At 25.9% G+C, this 27,491-nt stretch overlaps 1 protein-coding gene across 2 annotated transcripts in view; it reads right to left on the bottom strand.

Annotated features, from left to right (window-relative positions):
* LOC117177970 (CD63 antigen-like) overlaps nucleotides 1–19,113 on the bottom strand; it is a 48,985-nt gene extending 29,872 nt beyond the window's left edge. Inside the window, exon 1 of one of the 2 annotated variants that reach the window (XM_033369124.1) lies at nucleotides 18,910–19,113. In XM_033369124.1, the coding sequence (XP_033225015.1) occupies nucleotides 18,910–18,975 (66 nt within the window). In that variant the 5' untranslated portion in view covers nucleotides 18,976–19,113. Of the gene's footprint in view, nucleotides 1–8,556; nucleotides 8,744–18,909 lie in introns of those variants that run through there. The other variant, XM_033369125.1, reaches the window with a different exon arrangement.
* Between the last annotated feature and the right edge of the window lie 8,378 nt (nucleotides 19,114–27,491).

Genomic DNA, 27,491 nt, shown 5'->3' with positions numbered 1-27,491 from the left:
ACTTGATGCTTAAATAGGACGAATAGCTAAGATTTTAAGTAAAAAAATAATGTTTTCCATTAATCATTTTCAACTAAAAAGTCATCAAAAACTTTTAATCAAGAAAAATCATTTTTCAATCAATTGGTTGATCAAGAAAAAATTAATTTTAAACAATCAGTTGCGTTTGCAATCAAATAAATTAACTTTGACGCAAGAGATAAATTTTTAACAAAAAAGCTGAACTAACTAACAATCAAATAGTGGAATTTTCAACCTGCAAATATGATTTTAACAAAAAATACAATTTTCAATAAAAGAGCTGAATTTGCAACTAAGAACGATTTTTCAGTCAAGAAGGAAAAATATGCAATCGAATTTGACTTTTAAATTACAAACGAAGAATTTTTCAAAAAAAGATAAATTGATTTTCAATAAAAATGTTATATAATGAAAAAAAGAAAAAAATTCCAACTAATGAGTTGAATCAGCTTATTTAAAAAAAATGGTTAAATTTCAAACAATTAAAGATTTTTCATTCAAAAAGAAAGAAAAAACATTAATGAATTTGGATCTATAAATCCAAAAAGGAGAATTTTACAGGACAAAAGTTCATTTTCAACAAAGAAAAATTTTAAAAATTAAAGTTTGCTACAAAATTGTTAAATTTTCAACCAAAAAAACTAATTTTCAATTAAAGAATGGAATTTTCAAACAATCAGAATTTTTCATTCGCGAAGATAAAATCAGGTAAAATCAATTTCAATCCCAAAAAAAGGAAACAAATTTTCTACAAAATAGTTGAATTTTCTATATATAAATATGAATTTTGAAACCAAAGACCAATTTTCAATAAAAGAATTGAATTGTAAACCAAGAAAGATTTTTCATTAAAAAAGGAAAACAATTAATCAATTTGGACTTGTAAACCCAAAGAGAAGAATTTTCCACAAAAAAGTTGATTTTCAAACAAGAAAAATTAATTTTATATTGAATAGTTAAATCTTCAAAAAAAAAAGAAAAAAATTAACTTTCAACGAATCAGTTGAATTTTCAACAAAAAACTGTTGAATTTCAAGCATTAACTTTCTACCAATCAGTTGAACTTTCAACAAAACAGTTGCGATTTCTATCAAATTGTTGAATTTTAAACACAAAAAAAACGAATTTTCTACAAAACTGTTGTATTTTTAAACAAAAAAAAAAAACAAACAAACAAAAAAAAACAATTTTCAATCAAAGAATTGAATTCTCAACCAAGAAAGATTTTGCAGTCAAGATGAAAAAAAAACAATTAAACTTGTCTTTTAATACCAAAAAGAAGATTTTTCCACTAGAAAGTTAAATTTTATATTAAATAGTAGAATCTTTAACAAATTAACTTTCTGCCAATCAGTTGAATTTTCAACAAAACAGTTATAATGTCTATAAAATTGTTAAATTTCAAGTCAAAGAGATGAATTTTCTACAAAACAGTTGAATTTTTTATCAGAAATAACGAATCTTCCGCAAAGAAGTTAATTTTCAACCGAATAGTGGAATTTTAAACAAAATTATTAAATACTGAACCAAAAATGATTCATTTTCAATCAAAAAGTTAACTTCTTCACCAAAAAATATAAAATTTCTATCAAAATAGATGAATTCTCAACCCCCCCCCCCCCCAAAGAATTTATTTACGAAATGTTAACTTTCAACCAAGTAGTTTAAAATTCAACAAAAGTAATTAAATATTCAAATAATGAGAGATTAATTATGACAAAAAAATATAATAGTCTTTTCAATTAAAAAGAATTAAGTTTGAACCAAAAAGACTTTTCTACCAAAGATGAATTTTTTATGCAAAATTATGAAAAAATTCAGCAAAAAGGGAAGAAACGAAAAACTAAAAATTGTATGTTTTTAAATAATATTAAATTATTTTTTAATGATGCCACTGACCACAAAATGCAACAGACTCTGGCTGCGGATTGCGATACAAATTATATTATTTAAAGTTTTATCTTCAAAAAAAGAAAAACACGTGGAAAGTTGGATCTCATTGTGAGAAATAATATTAATCACAAGCTGACATGGTCTTCATCCAAGAATTGATTGCGCAATAACCTCTTAGTATGTTTCCCGAGATCTTTTCTGACAATCTCGATGAGTCGACTCTTGAGCACATCCGTATACGATAGCAATTTCTTGCTCAGACGGCTAATTTTAAGAACAAATCACTGCTCAATATAGGTAGCCTTATCTTGCACTAAAATTAACGAGGTCAGATGTCTGCAAACATCGTGTCAATTAGATATCCTTTCAATACTCAATAATTAGGGTCCGTCCATACACCCCAAAATGCTAACAAAACAAGGGAAATAGGGTTATTTCACTAAAATGGGGAAATAATAGCGGAATAGGAAAAATGGATGTGCTCAGTCAAGCGTGACAACAGCTCAAGGGCCGCACGCTCAGCACGTTAGTTGCGTCAAGTTGCGTCATGCGTCCAAATTAAACAGAAATCATTGAATTTTTCATTTAAAAATACTTTCTTCGAAAAGAGATTAATTTTCAGCCCAAAAAGAAGAATTTTCAACAAAAAATTACTTTTTAAGCAAACAGTTTCATTAAAACCAAAATATTTAAACCTTTTAAACAAATAATTTATTTTTTAAACCAAAAATACGAATTTCCAATCCAAAATAATAAATTTATAACAAAACAATTAAATTGATAACAAAATGGCTGAATTTTCAACCAAGAACATTATTTTTCTACCAAAATATTAATGTTTAACAATCAAAAATTCAACCAGTTACATTTAACGAAAAAACACGATTCTTTATCAAAATATTTGAATACTTAACTAAAGAGATAAATTTTCAACAAAGAAGATTAATTTTCTACCCGAAAAGAGGTATTTTAAACAACAGAGTTTAGTTTTAAAGCTAAAAAATCGAATTTTAAACCGAAAAAGATTAATTTTTAACATGAAATTTGATTTTTCAACTTAAAAATACGATGTTTCAACAAAAAAATTCATAAGTTTTTTTAACCAAATATTTAAATTTTCTACCAAATTATTTCATTGAAAATTTATCGTTTTTATCTAAAAAATTGATTATTCAATTTTTTTTATTGAGAACACATCTCTTTTTTTTTTAAATTCAACTGTTTTTGATCTGTTAAAAATCAATTTGATTGCTTTAAGACTGAACAATTTTCTCGAGAATTTGGTTTTTTGCTGTATTACAAATTCATTTTTGTAACTGAAAAATGGTTTAGTAGTTTTACTGAAAATTCAACTATTAAATTTTTCATTGAGAATTTATCTTTTGGTTGAAAATTTAATTACTTGATTGAAAGTGGAAATACTTTCTCAAATATTCATTTAATTAAGTTTAAAATTAAATTTTTTAGCTAAAAATTAAATTGTTCCATTTTTGGTTGGAAATTGATCGTCTTTAGTTGTAAATTTAACTGTTTGAATGAAAATTTATGTATTTTGTTGTCAATTCTTCCTTAAAAAAAAAATACCTTTGTTAATTGGAAATTTAATTACTTCGTTGAAAGTTGAATTACTTTGTAAAAAATTCATTTTATCAGTTAAAAAAGCATCTTTTTGGTTGGCAATTTTACTAACTTCCTGAAAATTCGTTTTTTTTCGCGTTTAAATTATATTTTCTGAGCGGCAATTTGAACATTTTTTGTTAAAAATTTAACTTTCTTGGTTTAAAAATTCAAATATTTAATTACATTTTTTTTAGTTGAAAATTTAACTCTCTCACTAGAATGAGACGTCTTTCTTGATTTAAAAAAAAATCTTTTTGTAGTTGAAATATCAACTAGTGTATTTTATGTTAAGGGTTAATCTTTTTTAAAATTAAAAATTTTTTTCGTCGAAAATTCATCTTTATAGATTGAGATTTCAAGTATGTACTTAAAAAATAAACAATTTGTTCAAAAATTCAACTATTTTGTTCAAAATTTAACTTTTTTAATGGAAATTTAACGATTCTATTAATAAGTCTTTTTTTTGTTCGAAAATTCAACTGTTTTGTTGAAAAGTGGTTTTTTTGGATAGAAAATTCGTTCCAATGGATTGAAAACTCATCTTTTTTGCTAGAAAAGATCTTGCTTCAAAAAGTATTTATTTTGTTAAAAAATATTTTCTGCTCGATTAAAAATAAATTTTTTGAACTGCAAATTTAATTATTTTAAGTTAATTTGAATACGAAACTCATTTTCCTGTTAAGACTTTATTTATACTTGGTTTTGCAGCAATAACAAGTATCAGCCGAAAGGAAACTTATCTTGAAATTGTTCAAATAATAACAATTCAGAATGAGTCAACGTATACATTTTTTTAGAACTTCGTACTCGATTCAAAATCATTTTTAATATCATTAGTCACTGGAGATTCCAGAAAATTCTCATTTCAATCCTGATTATTTCGGAATCTTATTCAAATAATATTACACCATAACTCTGAGCAGAGCATATAACGTTTTTACGAAAACATCGTAGGAAGCATACTCATAAAAAAAAGTTTTGAACCACAAAAAGTTACAAAACAAATTTTAGGTTGAATCTACCAAAAAACTCAATTTTTGTTGAATTACCAAAACTTTTTTCCTAAAAACGTAAAGTTCCTTTTTAAAAGAACTCTCTTTTTTTTAATTTATCTACCGACCTCGGGCTTACTGTAATGATATTTACGATGAATAACATCTGCTTTGTCTCGTTTGTATAATTCCATGAGACACAAAGAATAAACGTGAAACGCTAAAATTTCGTCACAAAAAGACAAATGTATGCAGAGAAGTTAGCTGAAAAATAGCTACGCGGACTTTGTTAACTTAAATCTTTTTACGCAAAATATTATTCTAAAAACGTTTTAGAACGTCACTGTTAAAATAGTCAAGAAAATCAAACAAAATTATATAAAGAAATTTAGTTAATGATTATATAAATAATGATTCATTTAATTAATAATTACATTTATTGTTATAGAAGTAAATTCAACATTCATATTGGAAAAAGTAAATGCTTACGAAAATTTAAAAACCATTATTGTTAATAAATAATAGTATAAACAAATGGCAGGCTGGACAGCTTGAGCTGAAAGATAGCCGTGTCGACTTTGTTAACGTTAATTTTCGCACGAGAATATCAAACTAGAAACCTTTTAGCAAGCCAATGATAAAGTAATCAAGAAATTTAAAAAAGATGAAGTCATACTTCCGGCCATTTCATCCTTGAGATTTCCGTTCCACATTTCTACAATTTCATTTCAGACTTGAATACAAATATTTGTTGAAATTTATATTTTATCTGACATTACAGTATTTTTAAGTTTAACACAAAAATGGAATACATTCGGAACTGAATTTAGGTCCCAGGTCTCCCTAAAATTTATCGCCTTTTTCCAATATTCAACTAGGAAAAGAATCTTCAAACAAATATAAATTTTTTCAAAAAAGATTTAACTTTCAACCAAACAGTTGAATTTTTGAACGAAAAAGTTGACTTTTTGTCGAAACGATTGAATTTTCAATAAGAAAAGATATGTTTTTAACAAAACAACTGAATTTTCAAGCTTAAAAGACGAAATTTTGAGAAAGCAGTTAAATTTACAACAAAAAAGTTCAGTTATAACAAAGAAAGTTGATTGTCAAGCTAGAAATATGAATTTTTAAATCCAAGAATAGGAATTTTCAATAAAACAGTTGAATTTTTGAACAAAAAAGGTGAATTTTTATCAAAATAATTGAATGTCCAACAAAATAAATGAATTTCTAACAAAAATATTATTTTTTAATTTTAAAAAGTGAAATTTTAACATTCCAATATTTTTGTTAAGCAAAAGGACGGATTTTCAACCAAATATTTAGATTTGGAACCAAACAGACGAATTTTTAACTAAAATAATGCATTTTTAACCAAGAATATGAATTTCCTTCCAAAACTAACGAATTTTAATAAAATACATTAATTTTTTTAACCAAAAATGACGAATTTTTAGCAAAATACATAGATTTTCAAAAACATAGTTTAATTTTTAAACAAATAGATTAATTTTCATTCAAATATTAATCTTTTAGGGAAATAGTTGAACTTTCAACTAAATGGTCAAATTTTCAAAAGAAAAAGAATTAACTTCAACCAAATATAGTTGACTTTTTAACAAAACAGTTTACTTTTTAACCTAATAATTTAATCATAAACCAAATAGTAGCATTTTTAACTTAAAAGGTGAATTCTGAACCAAATGGCTGAATTTTAAAGAAAAAAATTTAAGTTTCAACCAAAATAATTAAATTTTCAAACAAAATAGTTGAATTTGGAACAAAAAAAATATATTTTTTACGAAAAGAAAAGAATTTTCGAGAAAAAAATAATTAGTTGTTAACCAAACAGTTGCATTTATAATCAAATATTCGAATATTCATTTTCAACAAAATACTTGAAGCATCAAACAAAAAAGAATAATTTCCAACCAAAAAAGATTAAATTTCTAGAAAAAGATATGAATTTTCAATTCAAAAAGACAAATTTTGTTTTTAACAAAATGCTGAATTTTTAACTACAAAAGATCAACTTTCAGGCAAAAGTGGAATAGTTACATTTTCGGTTAAAAAATCACTTTTCAACGAAATAGATGAATTTTTCAAACCAAATAAGAGAAATTGTCAATCAAAAATATAATAGCTCATACTTCAAGTATTTATCTTTCAAAAAAATGCCTATTAAACTAAATAACTGAATTTTCATTAAAAAAAACGAAATTTTGAGAAATCAGTTAAATTTTCAACACGAAAATTTGAATTCTTGATAAAAAAGTGCATTTTCAACCGAGAAAGATGATTGTCAACCTCGAAATATGAATTTTTCCAAAAATATTAATTTTCAATGAAACAGTTGAATTTTTGAGCAAAAAAATGTGAATTTAAAAAATAGTTGATATTAAACTAAATAATAGAATTTTCAACAAAAAGGAGGAATTTCCTATTAATATAATTTAATTTTTAACTAAAAACATTTTTTCTTAACGAAAAATGTAATAATTGAATCATGAATAATTGAATAATGATAATAAAAAAGTTTAAAAGACGAATTTTCAAAAAAATAGTTGAACTTTCATTGAAATGGTAAAATTTTCAAGCGAAAAAAAATTAACTTCAACCAAGTACAGTAGAATTTTTAACCAAATAGAATAATTTTCAATCAAAAAAAAAAAAAAAAAACATTTTTTAAAACTCAGTTGAATATTCAAGGTGGAAATTCGAATTTTCAAGAAAAATCCTGTTTGTTTATTACCAAAAAAGACGTATTTTTAGCCATATAGTTAAATTCTCAAGAAAAAGTTCATTTTCAACCAAGAAAGATTAACTTTTTTTATCGAAAATATACGAATTTTCAACAAAATAATTAAACTATTAGCAATATAGATGAATTTTTAACTAAGTAACTGAATTTCTAACAAAATATATTATTTACAAATAAAAAGATGAATTCCCTACCAAAATAGTTAAACTTTCAAATAAAGAAGACAAGTTCTCAACAAAACATTATAAAATTGATATTTCAACCAAAAAATATTTTAACTTTAAATCAAAAGAGAGAGAGAGTTAACAAAATAATGGAATTTTCAACAAAGTAATTAAATTTTCAACCGAATAGTAAAATTGTTAACAAATAGAAATTAATTTTAAACTAAAAATATAATTGCAGAATTTTGAACCAAAAAGAATGAACTTCTAATAGAAAATAGCTCGATTTTTTTAATCTGAAAAACAGGAGACAAAAAGGAATTCTTTTTTAAAAAGAGGGCACACAAAATGCCCGAAAATAAAAAATACAATAGGAGTGAAAACAGAAGTGATCTGTAATAATAAATAAAATTCCAAGACGAGGCCATGTCCTTTTTTGGCCTCTATTTTAAACACGTAACTGAATAAATCTCTTTAATAATCCCCGAAGCAACGTAAGCCTATTTTTTAAAATAATATTTTAATAAGTTTTAAGTAAATTTTTCTTAGAAGATAACAAAAATGGTTGAACTGATGTAGTTTTGGAAATGGGGTTCACCCTTCTGGCGCCACGACAGAAAGGCGCCAAAGCTCTTCCCCTAGGAAACAAAATCCTCCAGGGGCTAAAACCTCTATCAAGGGAAAAAAAATTTAATCAACCTTTCATTGATATTGATGAGCTAGATAAGAAAACCTTTTAGAAATTTTTTCCCTACAATCTACCTATTACAGCTGTAGATATGAAATTTTTAATTATTTATTATTCGAAACATAAAAATGTGATTCTTGGACTTGGGAAAAAATATGTTTTATTCTATTATTAAAATCTTATTTTCGGAAGCTGTACCGTTTACGAGTTGTGAGCCTTATGAGTTAAAAATAGACACACACTCTCGCTTTTCCTCTGGAAATTTTTTAAATCCCGACAAAAATTAAAATTCTCGATAATTTAACTTCTGAGTAGAAAAATCTAATTTTTATCATTGATTATCGTGAATCATTCCACAAAATATATTCTCTCAGACCTTCTCAGTTTTCTAGTGAATTTGTGAATAGTACTTACAGCAAACAAGAAATTGAATATAAAAAGTAGATATTTGATGCATGATGATACACAAGTCATTATTATTTATTAATGTTTTTTCTTACACTCAACAAGAAAAAAAAACACTCGAATAAGAAATAAATGACTAGAAGAACAAAAATTAAATAAAGTGTCGCGTGTATAAAAACGCTACGAAATGTACTCGACCGTATCGCGAATCAGTTTGCGAAAGAACTAAAGAGGCGAATTGGAAGAGGCTTACGAATAAACTCTTTGCGGCTCAATGCCAAATAAGATGAAAGGTGGCTATTCAAGAAAGTTGATTCCCACTTCTGCCGACATCAACATTCCTCTAAACCCTTTTCGAAATCCTTTTTTAGCCAAGGAAACGTCCATTAATTGCATAACGATAATTGTTGAAATTTCACCCCCCCCCCCCAATATTACGTAAGATTTTTTTACCGAATATATTTACTATTCTCGAAGTAAACGAGAATTCAAAAGATTTTCAGTGAAAGACAACGTCACGTCCATGCACTTTTTATACCAACTTGACAAAAACTAATTCGTCAAACAAACGCGACGACCCGTCCATGCATTCCATACCTTACTCGACAATTGTCTCAAACTAGACAAAACGGACAAATAGATTTGTCAAAACAAAAAAATTCGGAAATCAATCTAAAAGTTATGGAAATTATTTTTGAACAAGTTGACGTCCAAAATGTACCAAAAAGACAACGAGATGTCCATGCGTTTCATACCTTAGTCGACAACTGTGTCCAACTAGGCAAAACGGACGAATGGATTTGTAAAAAAAAATCGGCAATCAATCCGAAAGTTATGGAATTTATTTTTAAAATTATTTTTTCGTCGGCCACGTATTAGAAAGAACGCCATGTCCATGCATTCCAAGCTTAGTCGACAACTGTGTCGAAGTAGGCAAAACGGAAGGATTGGTAAAAAAAAAAAAAACACGTATCAGAAAGACAACGTGATGTCCATGCATTCCACATCTTATACGACAACTGTTTCGAATTTGGCAAATCGGACGTTTAAAAAATCGGGAAACCATCAAAAAGTTAGGACATTTAATAAAAAAAATTCTTTTGTCGCCGACCACGTATGTGAGGTCCATGCTTATACACCTACCAACTTAAAAATTATTTCTATACAGAGGTGTCCAGTAATTTCTAGCAACAAAATTCAAAGTCTTTTCCATGTCAAGAAATCAAATTTTTCTAGGTCTCCTTTTTTACATCAAATAATAAAATAACCTTTTTTTTATGCATGTAAAGATGAAACATTTCATTTTTTTATTGCCCAACAAAGTAGAATCATGAAGAAACAAACAATTAATTTTTTGTGAACCTAAGGTCGTCTTTTTGAAATCTTTGGGAATATTTGAAAATCTTTTTGAAGCCTGAAATCCTTGAAATCTTTGTAAAATTGTTGAAATCTTTTGAAGTATTTAAAATCTTGAAATTTCTCTGTTAAATATTTCAAAATTTTTAAAATATTTGTAAAATCTTTCTTTAATCTTCGTTTGTAAAAAATTTTGTGTTCGTGAGAAATCATTGAAATCTTTCTAAATCTTCTCAAATTTATTGAAATTATTGAAATTATTTTGAAATTTTTTTAGTTCTTCAAATCATTATGGATTCATCAGAATATTTGTGAAATCTTTCTGAAATCTTTTGTATTTTTTTTAAACCACCGAAAAAATTGAAATTTTCTAAAAAATTTTGAAAATTATTTCGAATATTTTGAAATCTGGTGTACTGTACTCTTTTTGAAAACTTTGACATTCTTGCAATTTATTGAAATCTCTATAAAATTTTAATAAATGATTGACGTATTTTTGAAATCTTCTAAAAAAAATTTTTAATGTTTTAAAATCTTCGAAACCTGTTATTTTGTCCTGTCTTTTGGAATCTGTATGCAATTTTTTAAATCTTTTCTATTAATTTAAAGCTATTAAAATATTTGAAATACTTGTAAAATCTTTCTTTACTCTTGGTTTGTAAAATCTTTTGTGTTCGTTTGAAATAACAAAAATCTTTCTAAATTTACTGAAACGTTTTGAAATTCTTTAATATCTTTTAAATCTGGTGTATTGTACTTTTTTTTAAATCTTCAAAATTCTTTACATTTTCTAAAATCCTTATTAATTTTTTGCAATTTAAAATCTTTGACATCTGTGTACTGTACCATTTTAAAAATATTAAAAATCCTTTAAATCTTTTGAAAGATTTAAAATTATTAAATTAAATTCAAATGAACAAATGTTTTGTAAAAATTTCCTATTTATGGCTCAAAAATATAACAATTTGCTTGAAAACTATATGTATTTTTTGAAAATTCTTCTATAATCTATTTTTTTACGGTTCATAATTGTAGTTGAAAATTCTCTGTATTTTTTTTATTACCATTTTTTTACTGCAATGTTAACTGTTTTATTGAAAATTTAACTGATTTTTTTAAAGTGAATTTTTTTGTTAAAAATTTATATTCTCTATCTCAAAATATAACTGTGTAGTAGAAAATTGGTATTTTTGGAAATTTGGGTAGAAAATTCAATTCACGTTTTTCACATTAAAAATTGAACTATTAAAGTAAATTGTTGAAACGAAAAAACACACCTTTTTTCAAAGTATAGTTTTTTGGGTAGAAAATTAATCTTTTCGTATTAAAAATTCATCTTTTTGGTCAAAAATGCAACTGTTTGCTTGAAAATGATTCTATATTTCGGGAATCAATTTTAAATCCTATCGAAGCTGACGGTTTTATATTTTTTATCGCAGTCCGCAGCGAGATCTGGTCCAATTTGTTGTCAGTCTTACTTTAAGATTTTATAGAATGTTAACTCGCTATCCTGACACATTACACCATTTTTACAGAATTTTACGAGATTTCCAAAACTTTTGAGGTATTTCACGAAATGGCAGCACAGTATAAAAGTTTAAAGAGAATTTTTATTTTTCGCAATCCGCAGCCTATTATTTCATAGAGTCAACTAATAATTAAATAAGAAATTCCCACTGATTCCGAAAAATATCAAGAATTTTGACTTTTTTCGATAATGGTCGGTTTAATTGAAAAAAAAACGGTTTCCTTATGCTCTGAAATTTTTATAATGTGCCACGCCCTAATAATTAAGTGGTATAAAATATGTCAAAACTAAAGCCTCATAAAATAAATTCTAATCTTCCCAAAAAATTGTTTTTCTACTTTTGTCATATGCGCAATTTTTGTTTTGACTAACTAAAAAATTAAACTTATCGCTGCCTGCAAAGTAGAAATTAATGATAATTTAATTGTGATGACACAAACTTTCACAAATAGAGAAAAGTATTAATTATACGAAATTACCTTCTTGAATATTTAACACGCGATAAATTCTCATTCCTCAATATTCCTGATAAGAAACTTTTCCTCTTCGTGACTAATGAATAGGAAAACACAATTATCAGAGAAATAGTAAATAAATACAAATGAACCATTGTTATTTCATAATTTGTTTATCAATTCTAAATAAATTTTAATTTTAATTAAGAAAACTGTTTCTTAAAGTACTAAGGAAAAACAGAACTCTTACATCCAATCTCTATAAAAAAACTTTACTTATATTTTATGCAAATGTGCGGTTTTCATTGCAAAGCTAGAAATGAGGTCGTATAAATGTGGACCATGTCTATGAACTTTCTTCGTGTAAGCTCGCAACACAGGCCGCAATTATTCATTATAACGACGCACGCAAGCTATTTGCTAAATTTTTCCCATTGGGAAATTCCCTCGGAAATTCCCAGACCGTCAATGTTCCTCGACATTCCACAGTACTCAAAATTGGATTTTTAAACTGATTTTTCGAAATTTCTTTTTTTATATTGAAAGCCTTGATAGCTTTAGATTTAAATATTATAAATGGTTTAATTAATCAATTTTGCATTAAATTCCTCCAGAATAAATTTAAAACAATAAAAAATCAATAAAATAATGGCTAAAATTCAAGTCCTAAAAATTCGAAGATTCTAGAACTGGAAATGGAAAGTAAATTTTTTTATATTTAATTAATTTAAAAATTTGAATCACACCAAAAATTGAAACAGTTAAAATTCAAAAATATTTGATTGGAAGATTTCAAGAATGAATAATATTTCAAAACAAGCTTTAAAAATTAAACAATTTTCAATTAAAAACTCCTCATATCACAATAATGATCATTAAAAAGCTGCTCGGTTTTATATAATGTTCGGATTTCGTTTAATTTTCAACGTTCCATGGTAAAAAATTCATTTTTGACGCTTCCAATTTAAAATAACATTATTTTTTACTTTTTTCAGAATAATTCAATTTTAAAGGTTTACAATTGAAAATTTTTCCATTTTAAACTACGAAAATTACGGAGAATTTAGTTTCTAATCATAAAAAAATTTCTAATTAATTCAAATTTTAAATAATAATTTTATGCAGTAACAATTTAAAATTCTAGATAATCCGAAGAACTTTGAAACATTCAATTTATTATTCAATTTTAAATTGTCATTTTAATATATTTGAATTCAAAATGATTGTAACTGCTTTTTAATAAATTAGCCCAATTAGCCAAATTTAAATCTTAAATTTTTCAATTTTGAGAGCTACTGATTTAAAAATAATAATTTCAGTTATTCAAATAGAAACGCTTTTATTTAGAAATTATACAAGAATTTCTTTTCATTCCATTTTTTTGTGAATTCCAATCGCTTTGAATTCAAAATAAATATTGTTTAAAAAATTGAAAAGTTACTACTATGTAAAAGATTTTTTTCTAAGTAATGGATTTTTAAATTGTTTATATTTTCAATATAAATAAATATAAATCCAAGAATGCGCCATGTGTTCATTTACCGCTGTTTAGTAAAAAATTAAATAAATAATATTTAAATAATAAAAGTATGAATAAAATCAAAATAATTCGATTGTCTTCCTCTGAAATCAATTGACGTTTCCGAAAGTCGCAATTTAAACTTCAATTTCTGATTTAAACTATTGATTTTAAAACGTTTTTTTTATAAATATAAAAGCTGGGTTAATTTTTTTTAAATAGTTGCCTTTATAAAAATAAATAAATATAAAAGTGGAAATCAAAAACAGCCTGGTACTGAAAAGTTTCATTATGGATTATAAAATTTTCCTCCAAATATTCAGTTTAAAAAATTAATTTTTAACAAAAATGATGCATTTTCAACTGAAATCATGAACTTTTAAATGCAGCAGTTTAATTTTCAAAAAAAAAAAAATAGTTTTTAACAAAGCAGTTTAACTTTCAAGCAAGTATTTAAATTTTAAGCAAAAAAAAATGATTTTTTAATTAAAATTATGAATTTCTAACAGGAATAGTTAAGTGTTCAATCAAGGAGATTAATTTTCTTCAAAAAATGTACGAATTCTTAACCAAATAGTTGAATCTTTAACCAAAAAGATGAACTTTCAACTACGAGGATTAATTTTTAACAAAGAAACAACAAAATTCAACAAAATACATGAATTTTCAACCAAAAAATATGAATTTTCAACGAAAAATTGAAGTTAAATCATCAATTAAAAAGATTGATGTTCCACCAAAAATAATAATTTTTATCCTAATTGGTGGAATATTTAACAGGAATAGTTAAATTTTCAGTCAAGAAAATTAATGATCAACATATAAAAAAAATCGACAAAATAATTATACTTTCAACTGAAATAGCGACATTTTCAGCAAAAAATATATTTAAGGAGATGAATTTTTATTTAAAACAACGATTCTTCAACAATAAAAATGAAGTATTAATAAGAGTTTAATTTGCACCAAATTACTTGAATTTTCATTTTAAAAAATTGATTTTTAACAAAAAATTTACTGATACAAATTTCAACCGAAAAACGTTTTAATTTTAAATAAAAAACAGTTGAAGCTAACCAAAAAAACATTTTAATTTTAAATCAAAAACAGTTTAATTCAACCAAAAAGCCAATTTTCTACTAAGAAAGAATCTTCAGTCAAAAGAGAAAAAAATGTCAACCAAATTGTTGAATTTTCAAGCAAAAAATAATAATTTTCAACCAAAAATATTAACTACAAAAACAACAACGAATTCTCATCTAAATAGTTGAAGCTAGTAATAAAAAGTTACTTGTGTCAATAAAAAAAGATTGTCGGCTAAGCTTATATTGCAAATTGAAGTCTGAATTAATTTCTGAAGTCTTTCCAATTTTGTCAAGGTAAATATTTTGAGTACGCGAAATTTTCTCCTTTTTTGAGGTACACAAAAATGAGATTTTGTCCTAGAAAAACTAAAAATATTGAATTCAAATTATTATTTAAATTTGTTTAAACTTATTTCTGTCCCGCTGTTGATTGTTTTGTTGTTGCAATATTTCCATTTTTCATTAAAATTTAAACGATTTCTATTAAAATGAATGAACCTCATTTATGCACTATTCTAATTTCATTATGGACGAAATAATAAGTAAGGAAATCTAAAAATAAAGAAAAAAATTTCTCTTATTTTAAAGGATAGCACGAAGCTTGATGACATCGTTAAAGAGGTCGAAAGTCTTCGACCGTTCGTATTTATAGCGTGAGCACTCAATTCCATCATCAAGTAGGAAAATAAGGTAGCTTTATTCATTATTCTGTATGGGAAAGTAACGGTAATTAACAAAATTGGAATTTCCAGTTTTCCTCTCTCAATAAAGCTAAAAAAGAGAACTTTTTCCCCAAAACCTTCTAAAATACTTTTATTAAAATAAAAAAATAAAATATAAAATTTTGTTTTATTTTATATTAATTTTAAAGCTCAATAAATAAAATAAATTTTAAACCTAATTAATTTTTCTATATTAGAAATAATGTTTTTAAGCTGACTATGTTAAATTGAATAATTATTGCGTCTGTGTAGACACAAATGGAGTTAAAAATCGATAAGATAAGTAGACTCCTCTACTAGAAATGTGCGAATAAACCTACTTTTATCACTCATGCTTTGCCCAGAAAATTATTTATGAAGTCGACCCTATTGCTACAATTTTATTCATATAAGAATCAAATACTGGAAAAAATTGTGATATGAAATAAATGACATCACGCTATCACGCGGAAATTACACGTTAAGCAGAAAAATATTGTCAACATGATAACAAAAAATTGATTGATTTATTTTGAACTTATTTCAACTTCTGAAAATTCAGAATCGACCAAAATTCAAAAGTCGCAAATTAAAGAAAATGGAAAATTGAATCTGTAACATCTGAATTTTAAAAAAATTACAGATTGAAGTCTTGTATCAAATTGTTATTCACAATTAAGTAAACATAACAGTTTTAAAAATTCGCTATTTTCCAGGATTTTCAACTGATAAAAATGCAGTTTTTTTTTTAAGTGTCTTTGAAATTAATCTATGTTAAACGTAACGAAATTCCCTTGCATTTCGAAATTGTTAATTATAAAGTGCGACTCACTTTAAATGTTCTAATGACAAAGGTTTAATTTAAAAAATAATTAATTTGTAATATCCTCTACTAAAAAGGCAGAATGTTAACTTGTTTGGAATTCTAAAAGGTTTATTGGGATTAAAGTTGAAACTAAAGATTGCGAACTTCTGAGAAAAAAGTTGATTAGTACTTTTTTTCCTTAAAAAATACAAAAAAGCACGATTCGATGTAATTTATTTCGCCATAACTTGAAAATAGCGGGTAAAAAAAGTTCAACATTAGATATTCTATCATATTTTATTTAAAAAATATCAGATTAGATTGTTTCGAAAATTTGTTAAACACCTAAAATATTTTTAGAAACTTGATAATATGGATTTTTTAATTGTTTATATTTTCAATAGTATTAAATAAAAATCCCTTCTACTGTTAACAGTAAAAGAAAATTAAAAATAAACTTTCAAAAGCTAAATTAAGGGAAATATCTGGATTGCAATGTTTATTTATTAAATTCTTACGCAAAATGTTGAGAATATAACAGTTTTAAAACTTGTTTTTAATAACAAATGTGATTTTTTCTACGATTTTCAGCTTTTGACAATATTCAGTTCTTTTTTTGCAATTTTAAAAGACTAAAACATGGAATAGGGATCCTTGTAATTAGAAATTGATTAATTTCAAAGTCTACTCATTTTTAATATTCTAATTATAGGGTTTTAATCAGAAATTGAACAACTGAAAATTTAAAATCAACCATTGAAAATTGAAAAAAGTGCACATGATAAAAATTAACTTTTAAACAATTGTAAATTAAAGAAACTCAAAATTTTAATATTTAGTCTTCAACTATCTGCAATTATAGAGAATTGAAAATTCAACTCTTGAAAATTTATAACTCAACTATATAAAATTAAAGAAAATTGAATTTTCAACATTTGGGTGTTTGAGAGAATTGATGATACAATTGACGAAAATTTAGAGAGAAAATGGAAAATTGAATGCGTAACAATTGTCAATTCAAAAAATTTGAAAAGTCAACTGTTGGAAATTAAAGAAAATTGAATTTTTAAAAATTTTTAAATTGAAAACAATAAAATATTTAACGGTTGAAAATTAAAGAAAGTTTAATTTCCAATAGTTAAAATTTGAAGAAAACGGAATTTAAAAAAATAGAAGAAAAAAAGTTTTCAACAGTTGAAAATTGAATTTATAATAGAAAATTGAAGAAAATCGAATTTTCAATAGTTGAAAATTGCAGAAAATTTAATTTTGGACGGTTGACAATTGAATTAATAATAGAAAATTGAAGAAAATGGAATTTTCAACAGTTGAAAATTGAATGAAATTGAAAATTAAAAACAGAAAATTCAACTATTATTAAGTGCAAAAAAATTAATATTCAACGGTTGAAAGTTGAATTTTTAACAATTGAAAATTTTAAAAAATGGAATTTTTGAAGGTTGAAAATTTAAAAAAATAATTATTTTGAACAGTTGACATTTGAATTTATAATAGAAAATTAAAGAAAGTGGAATTTCTAACAGTCGAAAATTGAATATAATTGAAAATTAAAGAAAATGGATTTTCTACAGCTGAAAATTAAAAAAACTAACTATTTTCAACGGTTCACAATTGAATTTATAATAGAAAATTTTAAAAAGTGGAATTTTTAACAGTTCAAAATTGAATATAGTTGAAAATGTAGTTTTCAACATTTGGAAATATAAGATTACTGAAAAATCAACTGTTAAAAAGTTCAAAAAATTTAATTTTCAAAGGTTAATTTAATTTATAACAATTGAAAATTAAAGAAAATGGAATTATCCATAGCTAAAAATTGTAAAAACTTACTATTTTCAACGGGTGACAATTGAATTTACAATAAAAATTGAAGAAAATGTAGTTTTCAACCGTTGGAAATTAAAGCTAACTGAATATTCAACTGTTAAAAGTGCAAAAAATGGAATTTTCAAAGGTTGAAAATTTAATTGATAAGAATTGAAAATGGAATTTTCAATAGTTTAAAATTGAAAACAATTTAAAATTCTACTATTGAAAATTAAAGAAAAATTGATTTTTAAAAGTAAAGAAAATATAATTTTCAAATGTGAACACTTGAATTTATAAAAATTGAAGAAAATGGAATGGTAATTGTCTAGTTTGACGGTTTCTGTTCAAAATGGTTCTAAAACGAATTTTTAACAGTTGAAAATTAAAAATGCACCAGTTGAAAGTAAAAGGAAATTGAATTTCCGACATTCGAATTTTAAAAAAATAGATTGGTGTAGTTATTAAATTCCCCCTGAAATTTACTTCATCAGCTGATACAATTATTAATTAAAATAGTGACTTTAATTAAACTGTAATCTTTAAACTTCATTTTGTCACTTTGACAGTTGATGGACATGGCGTATAACTTTCGGGCGACGAATGTCGTCATAGCTTGAAAATAGCGCGTAAGTAAAAAAGTATTTGACGCCTTTCTGAGAAAAAATCAGACACCGAATATTCTATCTTATTTTATTTTAAGTAAATCAGTTTAAATCGTTTCAAAACATTTTTAAAAGCCTAAAATATTCTAAAAATGGTTTTTACACATTTTCAATTTGTTTGTGTTTTTAATACAAATAAAAATACATGTGGGGAGGTAAACTTGAATCAGAAATCAAAACATTTCTAGAAATTTTGATTTTTTACAGGTTAACAGACTTAAAATGATCAACAGATCTGTAACTTTTTTTTAAAAGACTCACAATTAGTAAATAAAATCGCGGCCTGGAAGGCATGAAACGCCCTTTTTTCGAGCGAAGCCATAAATGTCCTTCTCGATGGAGAAGAGAAAGACGCCGATGACGCTTCATTTCAAAACAATAGGTCAGAATGGATAAGAAAATAGTCGGTAGATTTACTCACTGCGAATACGAAGTTAAATACGAAAAGCAGGTACTTTACGCACTCCATCCCACAATTCAACGCCATTTTCACTGTTTTTTTTGTTGTTGATAACGAGTTGTAATACACGAGAAACAAACAAGCACGACAATCTGACTGATATTAACACTAATCACCGACTCACTGACTGGCTGGACCTGGACTAGCCTCGAGTTTCAACTGGCACTGGTCTCGTTTTGTATGCGTTGTTTTGATTGGACGTTCAGTCAGACGCTCATTCGCTCGACTCAACAGGTTACGGGATAGGTGCGCGCGCTTCACGGTTTGTTTTTCCAGATCTGATTCATCTGGATCCTTCCTTCGTCTTCGGGTCGGGCTCGTTCCTCAAAAAATGATTCAGCGGCATTTTTGTGACTGATTCTGAACCAATCAACTTAGATTATTAAATTTTTCAAACGGGAAAAGAAAAAACGCAAATAAAGCTTTTAATCCATTTTTTAAGATCGCTAATATTCACTCCATTCTTTTAACAACAATTTAAATACAAGGATTTCTTTCGAGAAATACACTCCAGATTCTCAGGTCAGAAGGGAAGAGCGAGGGACGGTTACGACACTCGCCTAGGACGGGCCGCGTGCGCGAGTACTCAGTCGAGTATATTGCGCTATATTCTGCATTCCTATTAAAAACTTTTCAGGCGACTCTGAATGTTTACATTTTGAGGGTATCCTTTTAGTAACAAAATCAGTGCGATATAGCCACGAAAACTGTTATTATATGGGATTGGAGTAAAAGTAAAATTATTAAGACTTAATTTTTAAAAACTCTTATAAAATTAATAAGCAAACACTGCAGATTGGAACGAATAATGCGTTTAGTGCCTATAAGTATTAAAAGGATCAATATTATGGGCCTTGCCCATTTTTTTTCTAAAAAATATCAAATTGAGGATCCGAATGAAATAAGCGCACTATTTTTTTTCAACATCAACCCGTGACCATGGCTTTTGAAATTAACATGTGGGTTTTAAATGGGTAAAGTTTGATTTATAAAAAAGAAGTACTTGATATTAACTTTTTGTGATTTATAGTCACCTTTAATGGAGTATTTTAGGAATAAGTCTCATATAATAACTTTTAATTTTGACGTCCCAATCCCCTTTTATTGTGCCCGGAAAGTGACCCAAAAAATGCAAAAAGAGCAGTTTTGTATTTAACAATTATTATTTGTTTAAACCATTTTTTCCCTCCTGTAAATCGTGAGAAATCATTATCTTTCATGATAAATTATATAAAGTTGATAAGTCTCAAGATTACTAGTTATTGTTTAACATATTTAGTAATTATTTAAACAATTATCAATTGTTTAAACAAATTTTAGCCTTAAAATTGTAATAAATTGTTATTTGCTTTAATTAACGACACAAGTAAAGAATGTAAATAGCAACATATTATTGAAGGATATCTGGTTATTATTTAACCCATTTTTATTTGTTTAAACAATTTTTTTCCTGTAAAGCGTGAAAAATTATAATTTTCTGGAATTAATGACATAATTAACGGAAGTTGAGTGTAATATTTTTTTTCTAAAGCACGTTTAGTAATTCTTTAAACAATTTTTTCTTAAAATAGTAAAAAGTTATTATTTTCTGGAGTTAACGAAACAATTAAAGAATGTTGAAAGCAATATATTGTTGAAGGATATTTGGTAGTTATTTAAACAATTTTCATTTTTTTCAACAATTTTTTCTTAAAATAGTAAAAAGTTATTATTTTCTGGAATTAACGAAACAATTAGAGAATGTCAAGAGCAATATATTGTTGAAGGATATTTGCTAATTATTTGAACATTTTTTAATTGTTTCAACAATTTTTTCCCTTGTAAAGCCTGAAAAATGAATATTTTCTCGAATTAATGACACAATGAACGGATTTTGATAGTAATATTTTTTTCTGAAAAATATTCAGTCATTTCTTAAATAATTTTCATTTCTTTAAACAATTTTTATTTTGATATAGTAAAAAGTTATTATTTTCTGGAGTTAACGAAACAATTAAAGAATGTTCAAAGCAAATATATTGTTGAAGGACATTTGGTATTTATTTAAACAATTTTCATTTGTTTAAACAATTATTTTCCTTGAAAAATTAAAAAGTTATTATTTTATGGAATTAAGGACACAATTAAAAAATGTCGAGAGAAATATATTGCTGAAGTATATTTTCTAATTATTTAAATATTTTTTAAGAGTTTCAAACATTTTTTTCCTTGTAAAGCCTCAAAAATGATTATTTTATGGAATGAATGACACAATAATTATCGGACTTTAAGAGTAATATTTTTTTCTAAAGGTTATTTAGCGATTACTTAAACAATTTTTATTTGTTTAAGCATTTTGTTTCCTTAAAATAGTACAAAGCTATTATTTTCTGGATTTAACGAATCAATTAAAGAATGTCAAGTACAATATATTGTTAAAGGATATTTGTTAACAATTTAAACAATTTTTTCCCCTGTAAAGCATGGAAACTTATTATTTTCTAGAATTAATGACATAATTAACGGATTTTAAGAGTAATTTTTTTCTAAAGGATATTTAGCAATTTTTTAAACAATTTTCATTTGCTTAGACCATTTTTTCTCTATAAATCGTGAAAATTTATTATTTTCTGCAATTAATGACACAATTAAAGAATTTAAAGAGTAATATTTTTTCGTTTACGGCGTCTTACAATTATTTAAACAATTAATAATTACTCACTTCCGGCTTTTCATAGGGTAGGTTGTGAAAAGTCTATTTTTCTCTAGTGTCTCACACTATGTCATCTTTTTTCCGATTTCCTTATCTTAGGACGTATGTCATATATTTCTTAAAATCATTATTAATTGTTTAAATAATTTCAAAATATCTTAAGCAAAAAAATGTTACAATTCCAATTCGTTAATTTCGTCATTAATTGCAAAAATGAATAACTTTTCACGATTTACAGAGAAAAAGTGCTTAAACAAATAAAAATTGTTGAAACAAATTGAAATAGTTTAAAAAACGATTAAACATCCTTTTTAAAAAAATGACTCTCAACATCTGCGGTGTCATCAATTCCCGAAATTAATCATTTTTCTTGCATTACAAGAGAAAAATATTATTTAAACAAACAGAAATTGTTAAAATTATTTAAAAACATCCTCCAAAAATATATTGCTCTCAGCATTCTTTAATTGTGTCATTATTTCCAGAAATTAATAAGTTTTTACTATTTTAAGGAAAAAATTGGTTTAAACATATAAAAAATTGTTAAAATAATTACCAAATATGTTAAACAAAAACTATTTATCTTGAAATTCATGAACTTTTTGTAACTCATGTTGAAGGACACATAAAATTTTTTTGTCCGAAAAGAAACGCCCCCCCCCCCCTGCCGGGAGGCTTACAAAAAAATTTCGGATTCCTATTTTTAAAATGTATATGTTGATTTCAAATTTTATTGTGCATTTTTTTTCCGTAAGAGAAATTAAATCCAACTACCCGTGCAGAAATTGCCCAACTTATTTCCAAGTTCCGATCTGGGCCCGATCGGATTTTCCACATGTGGCCCCAAGGGGGCAGATGATGTGGCTCGCATCAGTGCCACGTCGGGTTGGGTTAGGTTGGACAAGATTATGTCAAGTTTTATGTTATCCTCGTGATATTCTTTTTATTTCATAGAACTTAAAATGCCAAAAGCAAATAGTAGATTGCGAGTTTGGGATCACAGAATTGCTGGTGAGATTTCTTATATCCGCAATGAAGACAAAGGTAAGTTTTAATTTGCTAGAATCAATATCACAATTCATTTTAGCTTCTGAAGATTTCCAGAAATGTATTCGAGGAAGCTTCGTCATTTTGAGCGCATAGATGCGCAAGGGTCAGGAGTGGGGACGGCCGATATATATATATATATAACTACATTTTCGAACATATCGAGGTGCTGCCCTCTACAACTTCTCGTCGTTTCTATGGCAACCGCGCCATATGATCATATCAACAGGCAGGGTTGGGGCCAGCGGGCACACTGAAAGTTGTTAAATTCCCAAACCGAACGTGATTTTCTGTTTCTCGCGTTCGCCTTCGCCATCACTATAGCAATCTTTCCTTTAGCTGAGTCGGTCGGCTGGCTCTGTATGCCAAAAATGTTGTGAACACTGAATTACTCGAGGAATTACCTTATTATATTCAAATTAAATAGGGCCTAAAAATATTCTATTTTTATTATTATTTTGAAATTAATTAATTTCTGTTACGGTTAATTTGAAAAGAGAAATTTTCGAGATAATGAATGACTAAATTTAAAAAAAATTCTTTTCGGACTTTAGAATTGTAATGAAATTTCAAAAATTATTTTGTAAAACTAAACTTTAAATTTAAATGAAATTTAGATAAATTAAAAAATTTACTAAAAGTTAGTTAAATTCCAAATTTAAATAAACTATTTTGTGAACATTTGATTATTTTGTGAAGAATTCAACTTTTTTGTTAAAAAAATCATATATTCTTTTTCATACTTGAACAAATTTGGTTGAATAATCTTTTATTTATCGAAAATTAAACTTTATTGCTGAACATTTGTCTTTTTGGCTCAAAACTTCATCTTTTTGTTTAAAAATACTAATCTATTTTGTTCAAAAATTAAAACTACTTTCTTGAAAACTCATATTTTTTCGAATATTTAAGTTTTTTGATGAAAATTTGACTTTTTTATAGAAACTTCGTCCTTTTTTATTAAAAGTTTCATCTTTTTTTTTGTAGAAATCATATTTTTGTTTGAATTCACCTTTGTTGCTTGAGCATAAACTGTTTTGTTAAAAATTCAACTGTCCTCTAAAAAATTCAACTTTTTGGCTTAAAAATTCAACTGTTTGGTTGAAAATTCCACTGTTTTTGGTTGGAGTTTAATATTTTTTGTTTAAAAATTCGACCATTTTGTTTACATTTGAACTTTTTGGTTAGCAATGCAAGTATTTTAGTAAAAATTTAATTATTTGATAAATATTTAACTATTTTGTCATAAAATCATCTTTTTTTGTCGAAAATTCAACTGTTTTGTTCAAAATTCCACCTTTTTTATTGAAAATTCACCTTTTTTGGCGGAAGTGGCATATTTTTAGATAAAAGTTCAACTTTATTTGTTGAAAATAAACTGTTTTAATAAAAATTCAACTATTTGGTTGAAAATGCGACTGCTTTTGGTCAAAGTTCTTTTTTGTATGAAAATTAATTTACTTTGTTAAAAATTTAACTTTTTCATGGGAAATGCAACTGTTTTTGGTTAAAATTTAATCCTTTCTTTCTGAAATTGGATCTTTTCCTTGAAAACTCAACTGTTTTCTTAGAAATGGAACTCTTTTGTTGAAAATTGGATAATTGTGTGAAAAATTTAACTTGTTTTTTAAAAGAAATCATATATTCTGTTTCATAATTGAACTAATTTTGTTGAATAATACTTTTTTTTGGTAAAAAATTCAATTGTTTTTTTTTAAATTTTTTTTCCTTTCAGATGGAAATTTGGTATTTTTTTATTGAAAATTGATCTTTTTGATCAAAAATTAAGCTGTATTGTTGAACAATTGTCTTTTTGGCTCAAAAATGCATATTTTTGCTCAAAAGTCCTAGTCCATTTTGTTCGAAAATTAAAACTACTTTCTTGAAAAATCATCTTTTTTCGAATATTTGGATTAAAAGAATAGCAACTGTTTATGTTTGAAATGTAATCCTCTTTTAAAATTCGGCCATTGCTTTGGAAATTTAACTATTTGGTTAGAAGTGGATCTTTTTCATTAATAATTTAATTCTTTTCTTAAAAATTTAAATATTATATTAAAAAATCATAATTTTTGGCCGGGAATTCTATTGAAAATTCATCTTTTTGGTTAAAAATAGAACTTTTTGGGGGCGTAAATCATTTTATTTTAAACTTGAACTAATTGGTTTAAAAAAGTCAGAAAAAACTTGGCTTTTGGTTAAAATTCGTGTAATTTGTTGAAAGTTCGTCTTTTTTGGTAAAAAATTAATCTTCTTCTTTAAAGATCCATATTTTAGTTGAAAATTCATCTGTTTTTTGTTCAAATTTAATTCTTTTTAAAATTTTACCATTTGTTTGAAAATTCAACCACGTATTATGTTAGAAATCGTACTGTTTTTGAAGAAATTTGATTATACTGTTAAAAATTCAACTAACTTGTTAAAAAATTCTTATATGTCGATCCTAAAAATGCTTCACCTTGAGTCAAAGAAACATACTATCATTTTGTTTAAAAAAAACATTTTTAGCCCAACCAATTGTCAATATCGCTAAAAAAAAAAACTTAAATTGACCATTTTTGAATGCTTCAAACACCACTAAATTTTTTGTCGGAAAAAACAAAATAATAACATGTTTCTTTGATTCAAACTGAAGAAATTTTAGGTTCGACATATTCAACTTTTTAGAAAATGTGTGCATAGGACTCAAACCAAAAAAAAACATGCCTTTTGGCCATTTTCAAAAAATTGTAAATTGCGCGACATTTTTTAAAATATTTTATATTTTTTTATTATTATTTACTAGCAAAAATTGTACATAGAAAAAATTTGCTATAATTTTTGAAGCAAAAGGGAAATTTTTATTAAATTGTAAAAAAATTTTATTTTCAATTCAAAGAAGCGAAAAGAAGATTTTAAACGATTTCAATTTTTTTTACTTTGTTTGGACATCAACCCACAAATTTGTTTCGCTCAGCAAAACGATACCTGCTTGCAAAAAATAATTTTGCTGAAATATTTTTATTTACTTTTAATTTCGACAATAATATTACTAATTAAATAATTAATTGATTAATTAGTTGAATATATATTTAGGCATTTTTTAGTTTTCTATCTTTTAAATAAAAATATGAATATAGAGTGTATATTTTTGCGCATAAAAAGAATTCTTTAAATTGTCCGGAATGCTTACGTAAAAATTCCAAGTATAATGCTTCTTATGAATGAAATATTAAAAGAAAACATTTTTTGATAATATAATAAAGTATTTTTTAGTTTCCTGTTTTTTAAATAGAAATATGAAAATAAAGTAAATTTTTTTTTGCATAAAACGGATTCTTTGAATTGTCCGGAACGTTCACGTAAATGTTCGAATTATCCTCTTTAGGAATACAATATTAAAACAAAACTTTTTATTTTTTTGCTTTTCACAAGTTTTCATTATAAAAATAAAAAGATGGAATTTCAAGGTTAGGATTTTCAATCAATAACTTCAATTATTTACATGCTATTATTATTATTATTGATTTACGTATAACAAACCGTAAAATTAGTCATAAAATGGTAAAAACGTCCCATTCTTTCTAGATCTATATTTTATACCGAATTACCTTTATCATCTTTTCAGTCCCGTGTGGAAATAACCCTATTTGGCCCTATTACAAGTCGGACACTAATCGGGGGCTAGTCGGGTTATTAATTTTGACAAAGTACCCAGTCGAGGACTAATCGGGGACTAGTTGGGCTTTTTGTTGTCAAAATTTCAGTCGGGGCCTGGTCGGTGGTTGGTCAAGGGCTAGTCGGGCATTGTTGTTCACTAATTTCCATGCGCCGTTTTTTGGAGAAAAGATTTATTAATGTTAAATTCATCTCAAATATATTTAAGAAATGATTATTAAGTTAATAATTTTGCACGAAAATCAACTTTTTATAAAAACGACGATCAAAATGTTCAAAAAGACGTAATCTTATTTTTTTGTAGTATTTTTTAGAAAATTGCGAATTTCTAGGAACATTTATAAATACCTTTGTATGGAATTTTAAGAAAATACATATAGATGTAGGTGAAAAGTCTGCCGAAAGCCATAAGACTCTAAATTTGTACGGTTGCTTATTTTTTAATTGATCTGAAAGGTTTCTATATGTAAATAAAGTCTAATGCTTCATGTAGTTGACATTGGAAAGAGAAAAAGCTTTCGATTAATCAGTGAAGAGCAGTATCCTAGTAGTAAACTATTAAGCACGGTACATTTCAGATTTCGCTACTACTTTCATTTGAGTCTTGCGTATCTGGACTGATTGCTTTAAAGAAAATCCGCAAGGGCGCGACGTGCCGCCTCTCGCGCAACAGAAATGACGCGTCGAGTGTTTAAGACAGCAGCCTACACGTAACAAAGCATAATTACCTGAAGCAGAGACTACTGTGGCCAACATGGCGGTTCCTTCAGAGCGAAGCTCTTTCATTGCTGCCTTCCAGCTGAAGAAGTTTTTTTTAAAATTAATATTCCACAAATTTCGGGGAATTTTAGTTACATGGCGGTTCCTTCAGAGCGAAGCTCTTCCATTGTTGCCTTCCAGCTGAAGTTTTTTTTAAAAATTAATATTCCTCAAATTTCAGGGAATTTTAGTTACATAAATTTATGTATTTTTAAGCGTAGTATATGTTCCCCATTAAATCTTGGGTAAATTTGAGCACTTTTAAATATTTCAAAAAAGTTTATGGAGATTTCCGTAAATAATAAGTATTTTGACGAACTTTTAGGGGATGTTCTAAAAATTTTAAGGAATTTGGTTAATATTCCACGCGGATGTATTATCATATGAC

This window comes from Belonocnema kinseyi, chromosome 8, assembly GCF_010883055.1.
Source record: "Belonocnema kinseyi isolate 2016_QV_RU_SX_M_011 chromosome 8, B_treatae_v1, whole genome shotgun sequence".
Lineage (NCBI taxonomy): Eukaryota > Metazoa > Arthropoda > Insecta > Hymenoptera > Cynipidae > Belonocnema > Belonocnema kinseyi.
The sequence above is the reverse complement of the archived record's forward strand: the minus strand, read 5'-3'. Positions and strand labels throughout refer to the sequence as shown.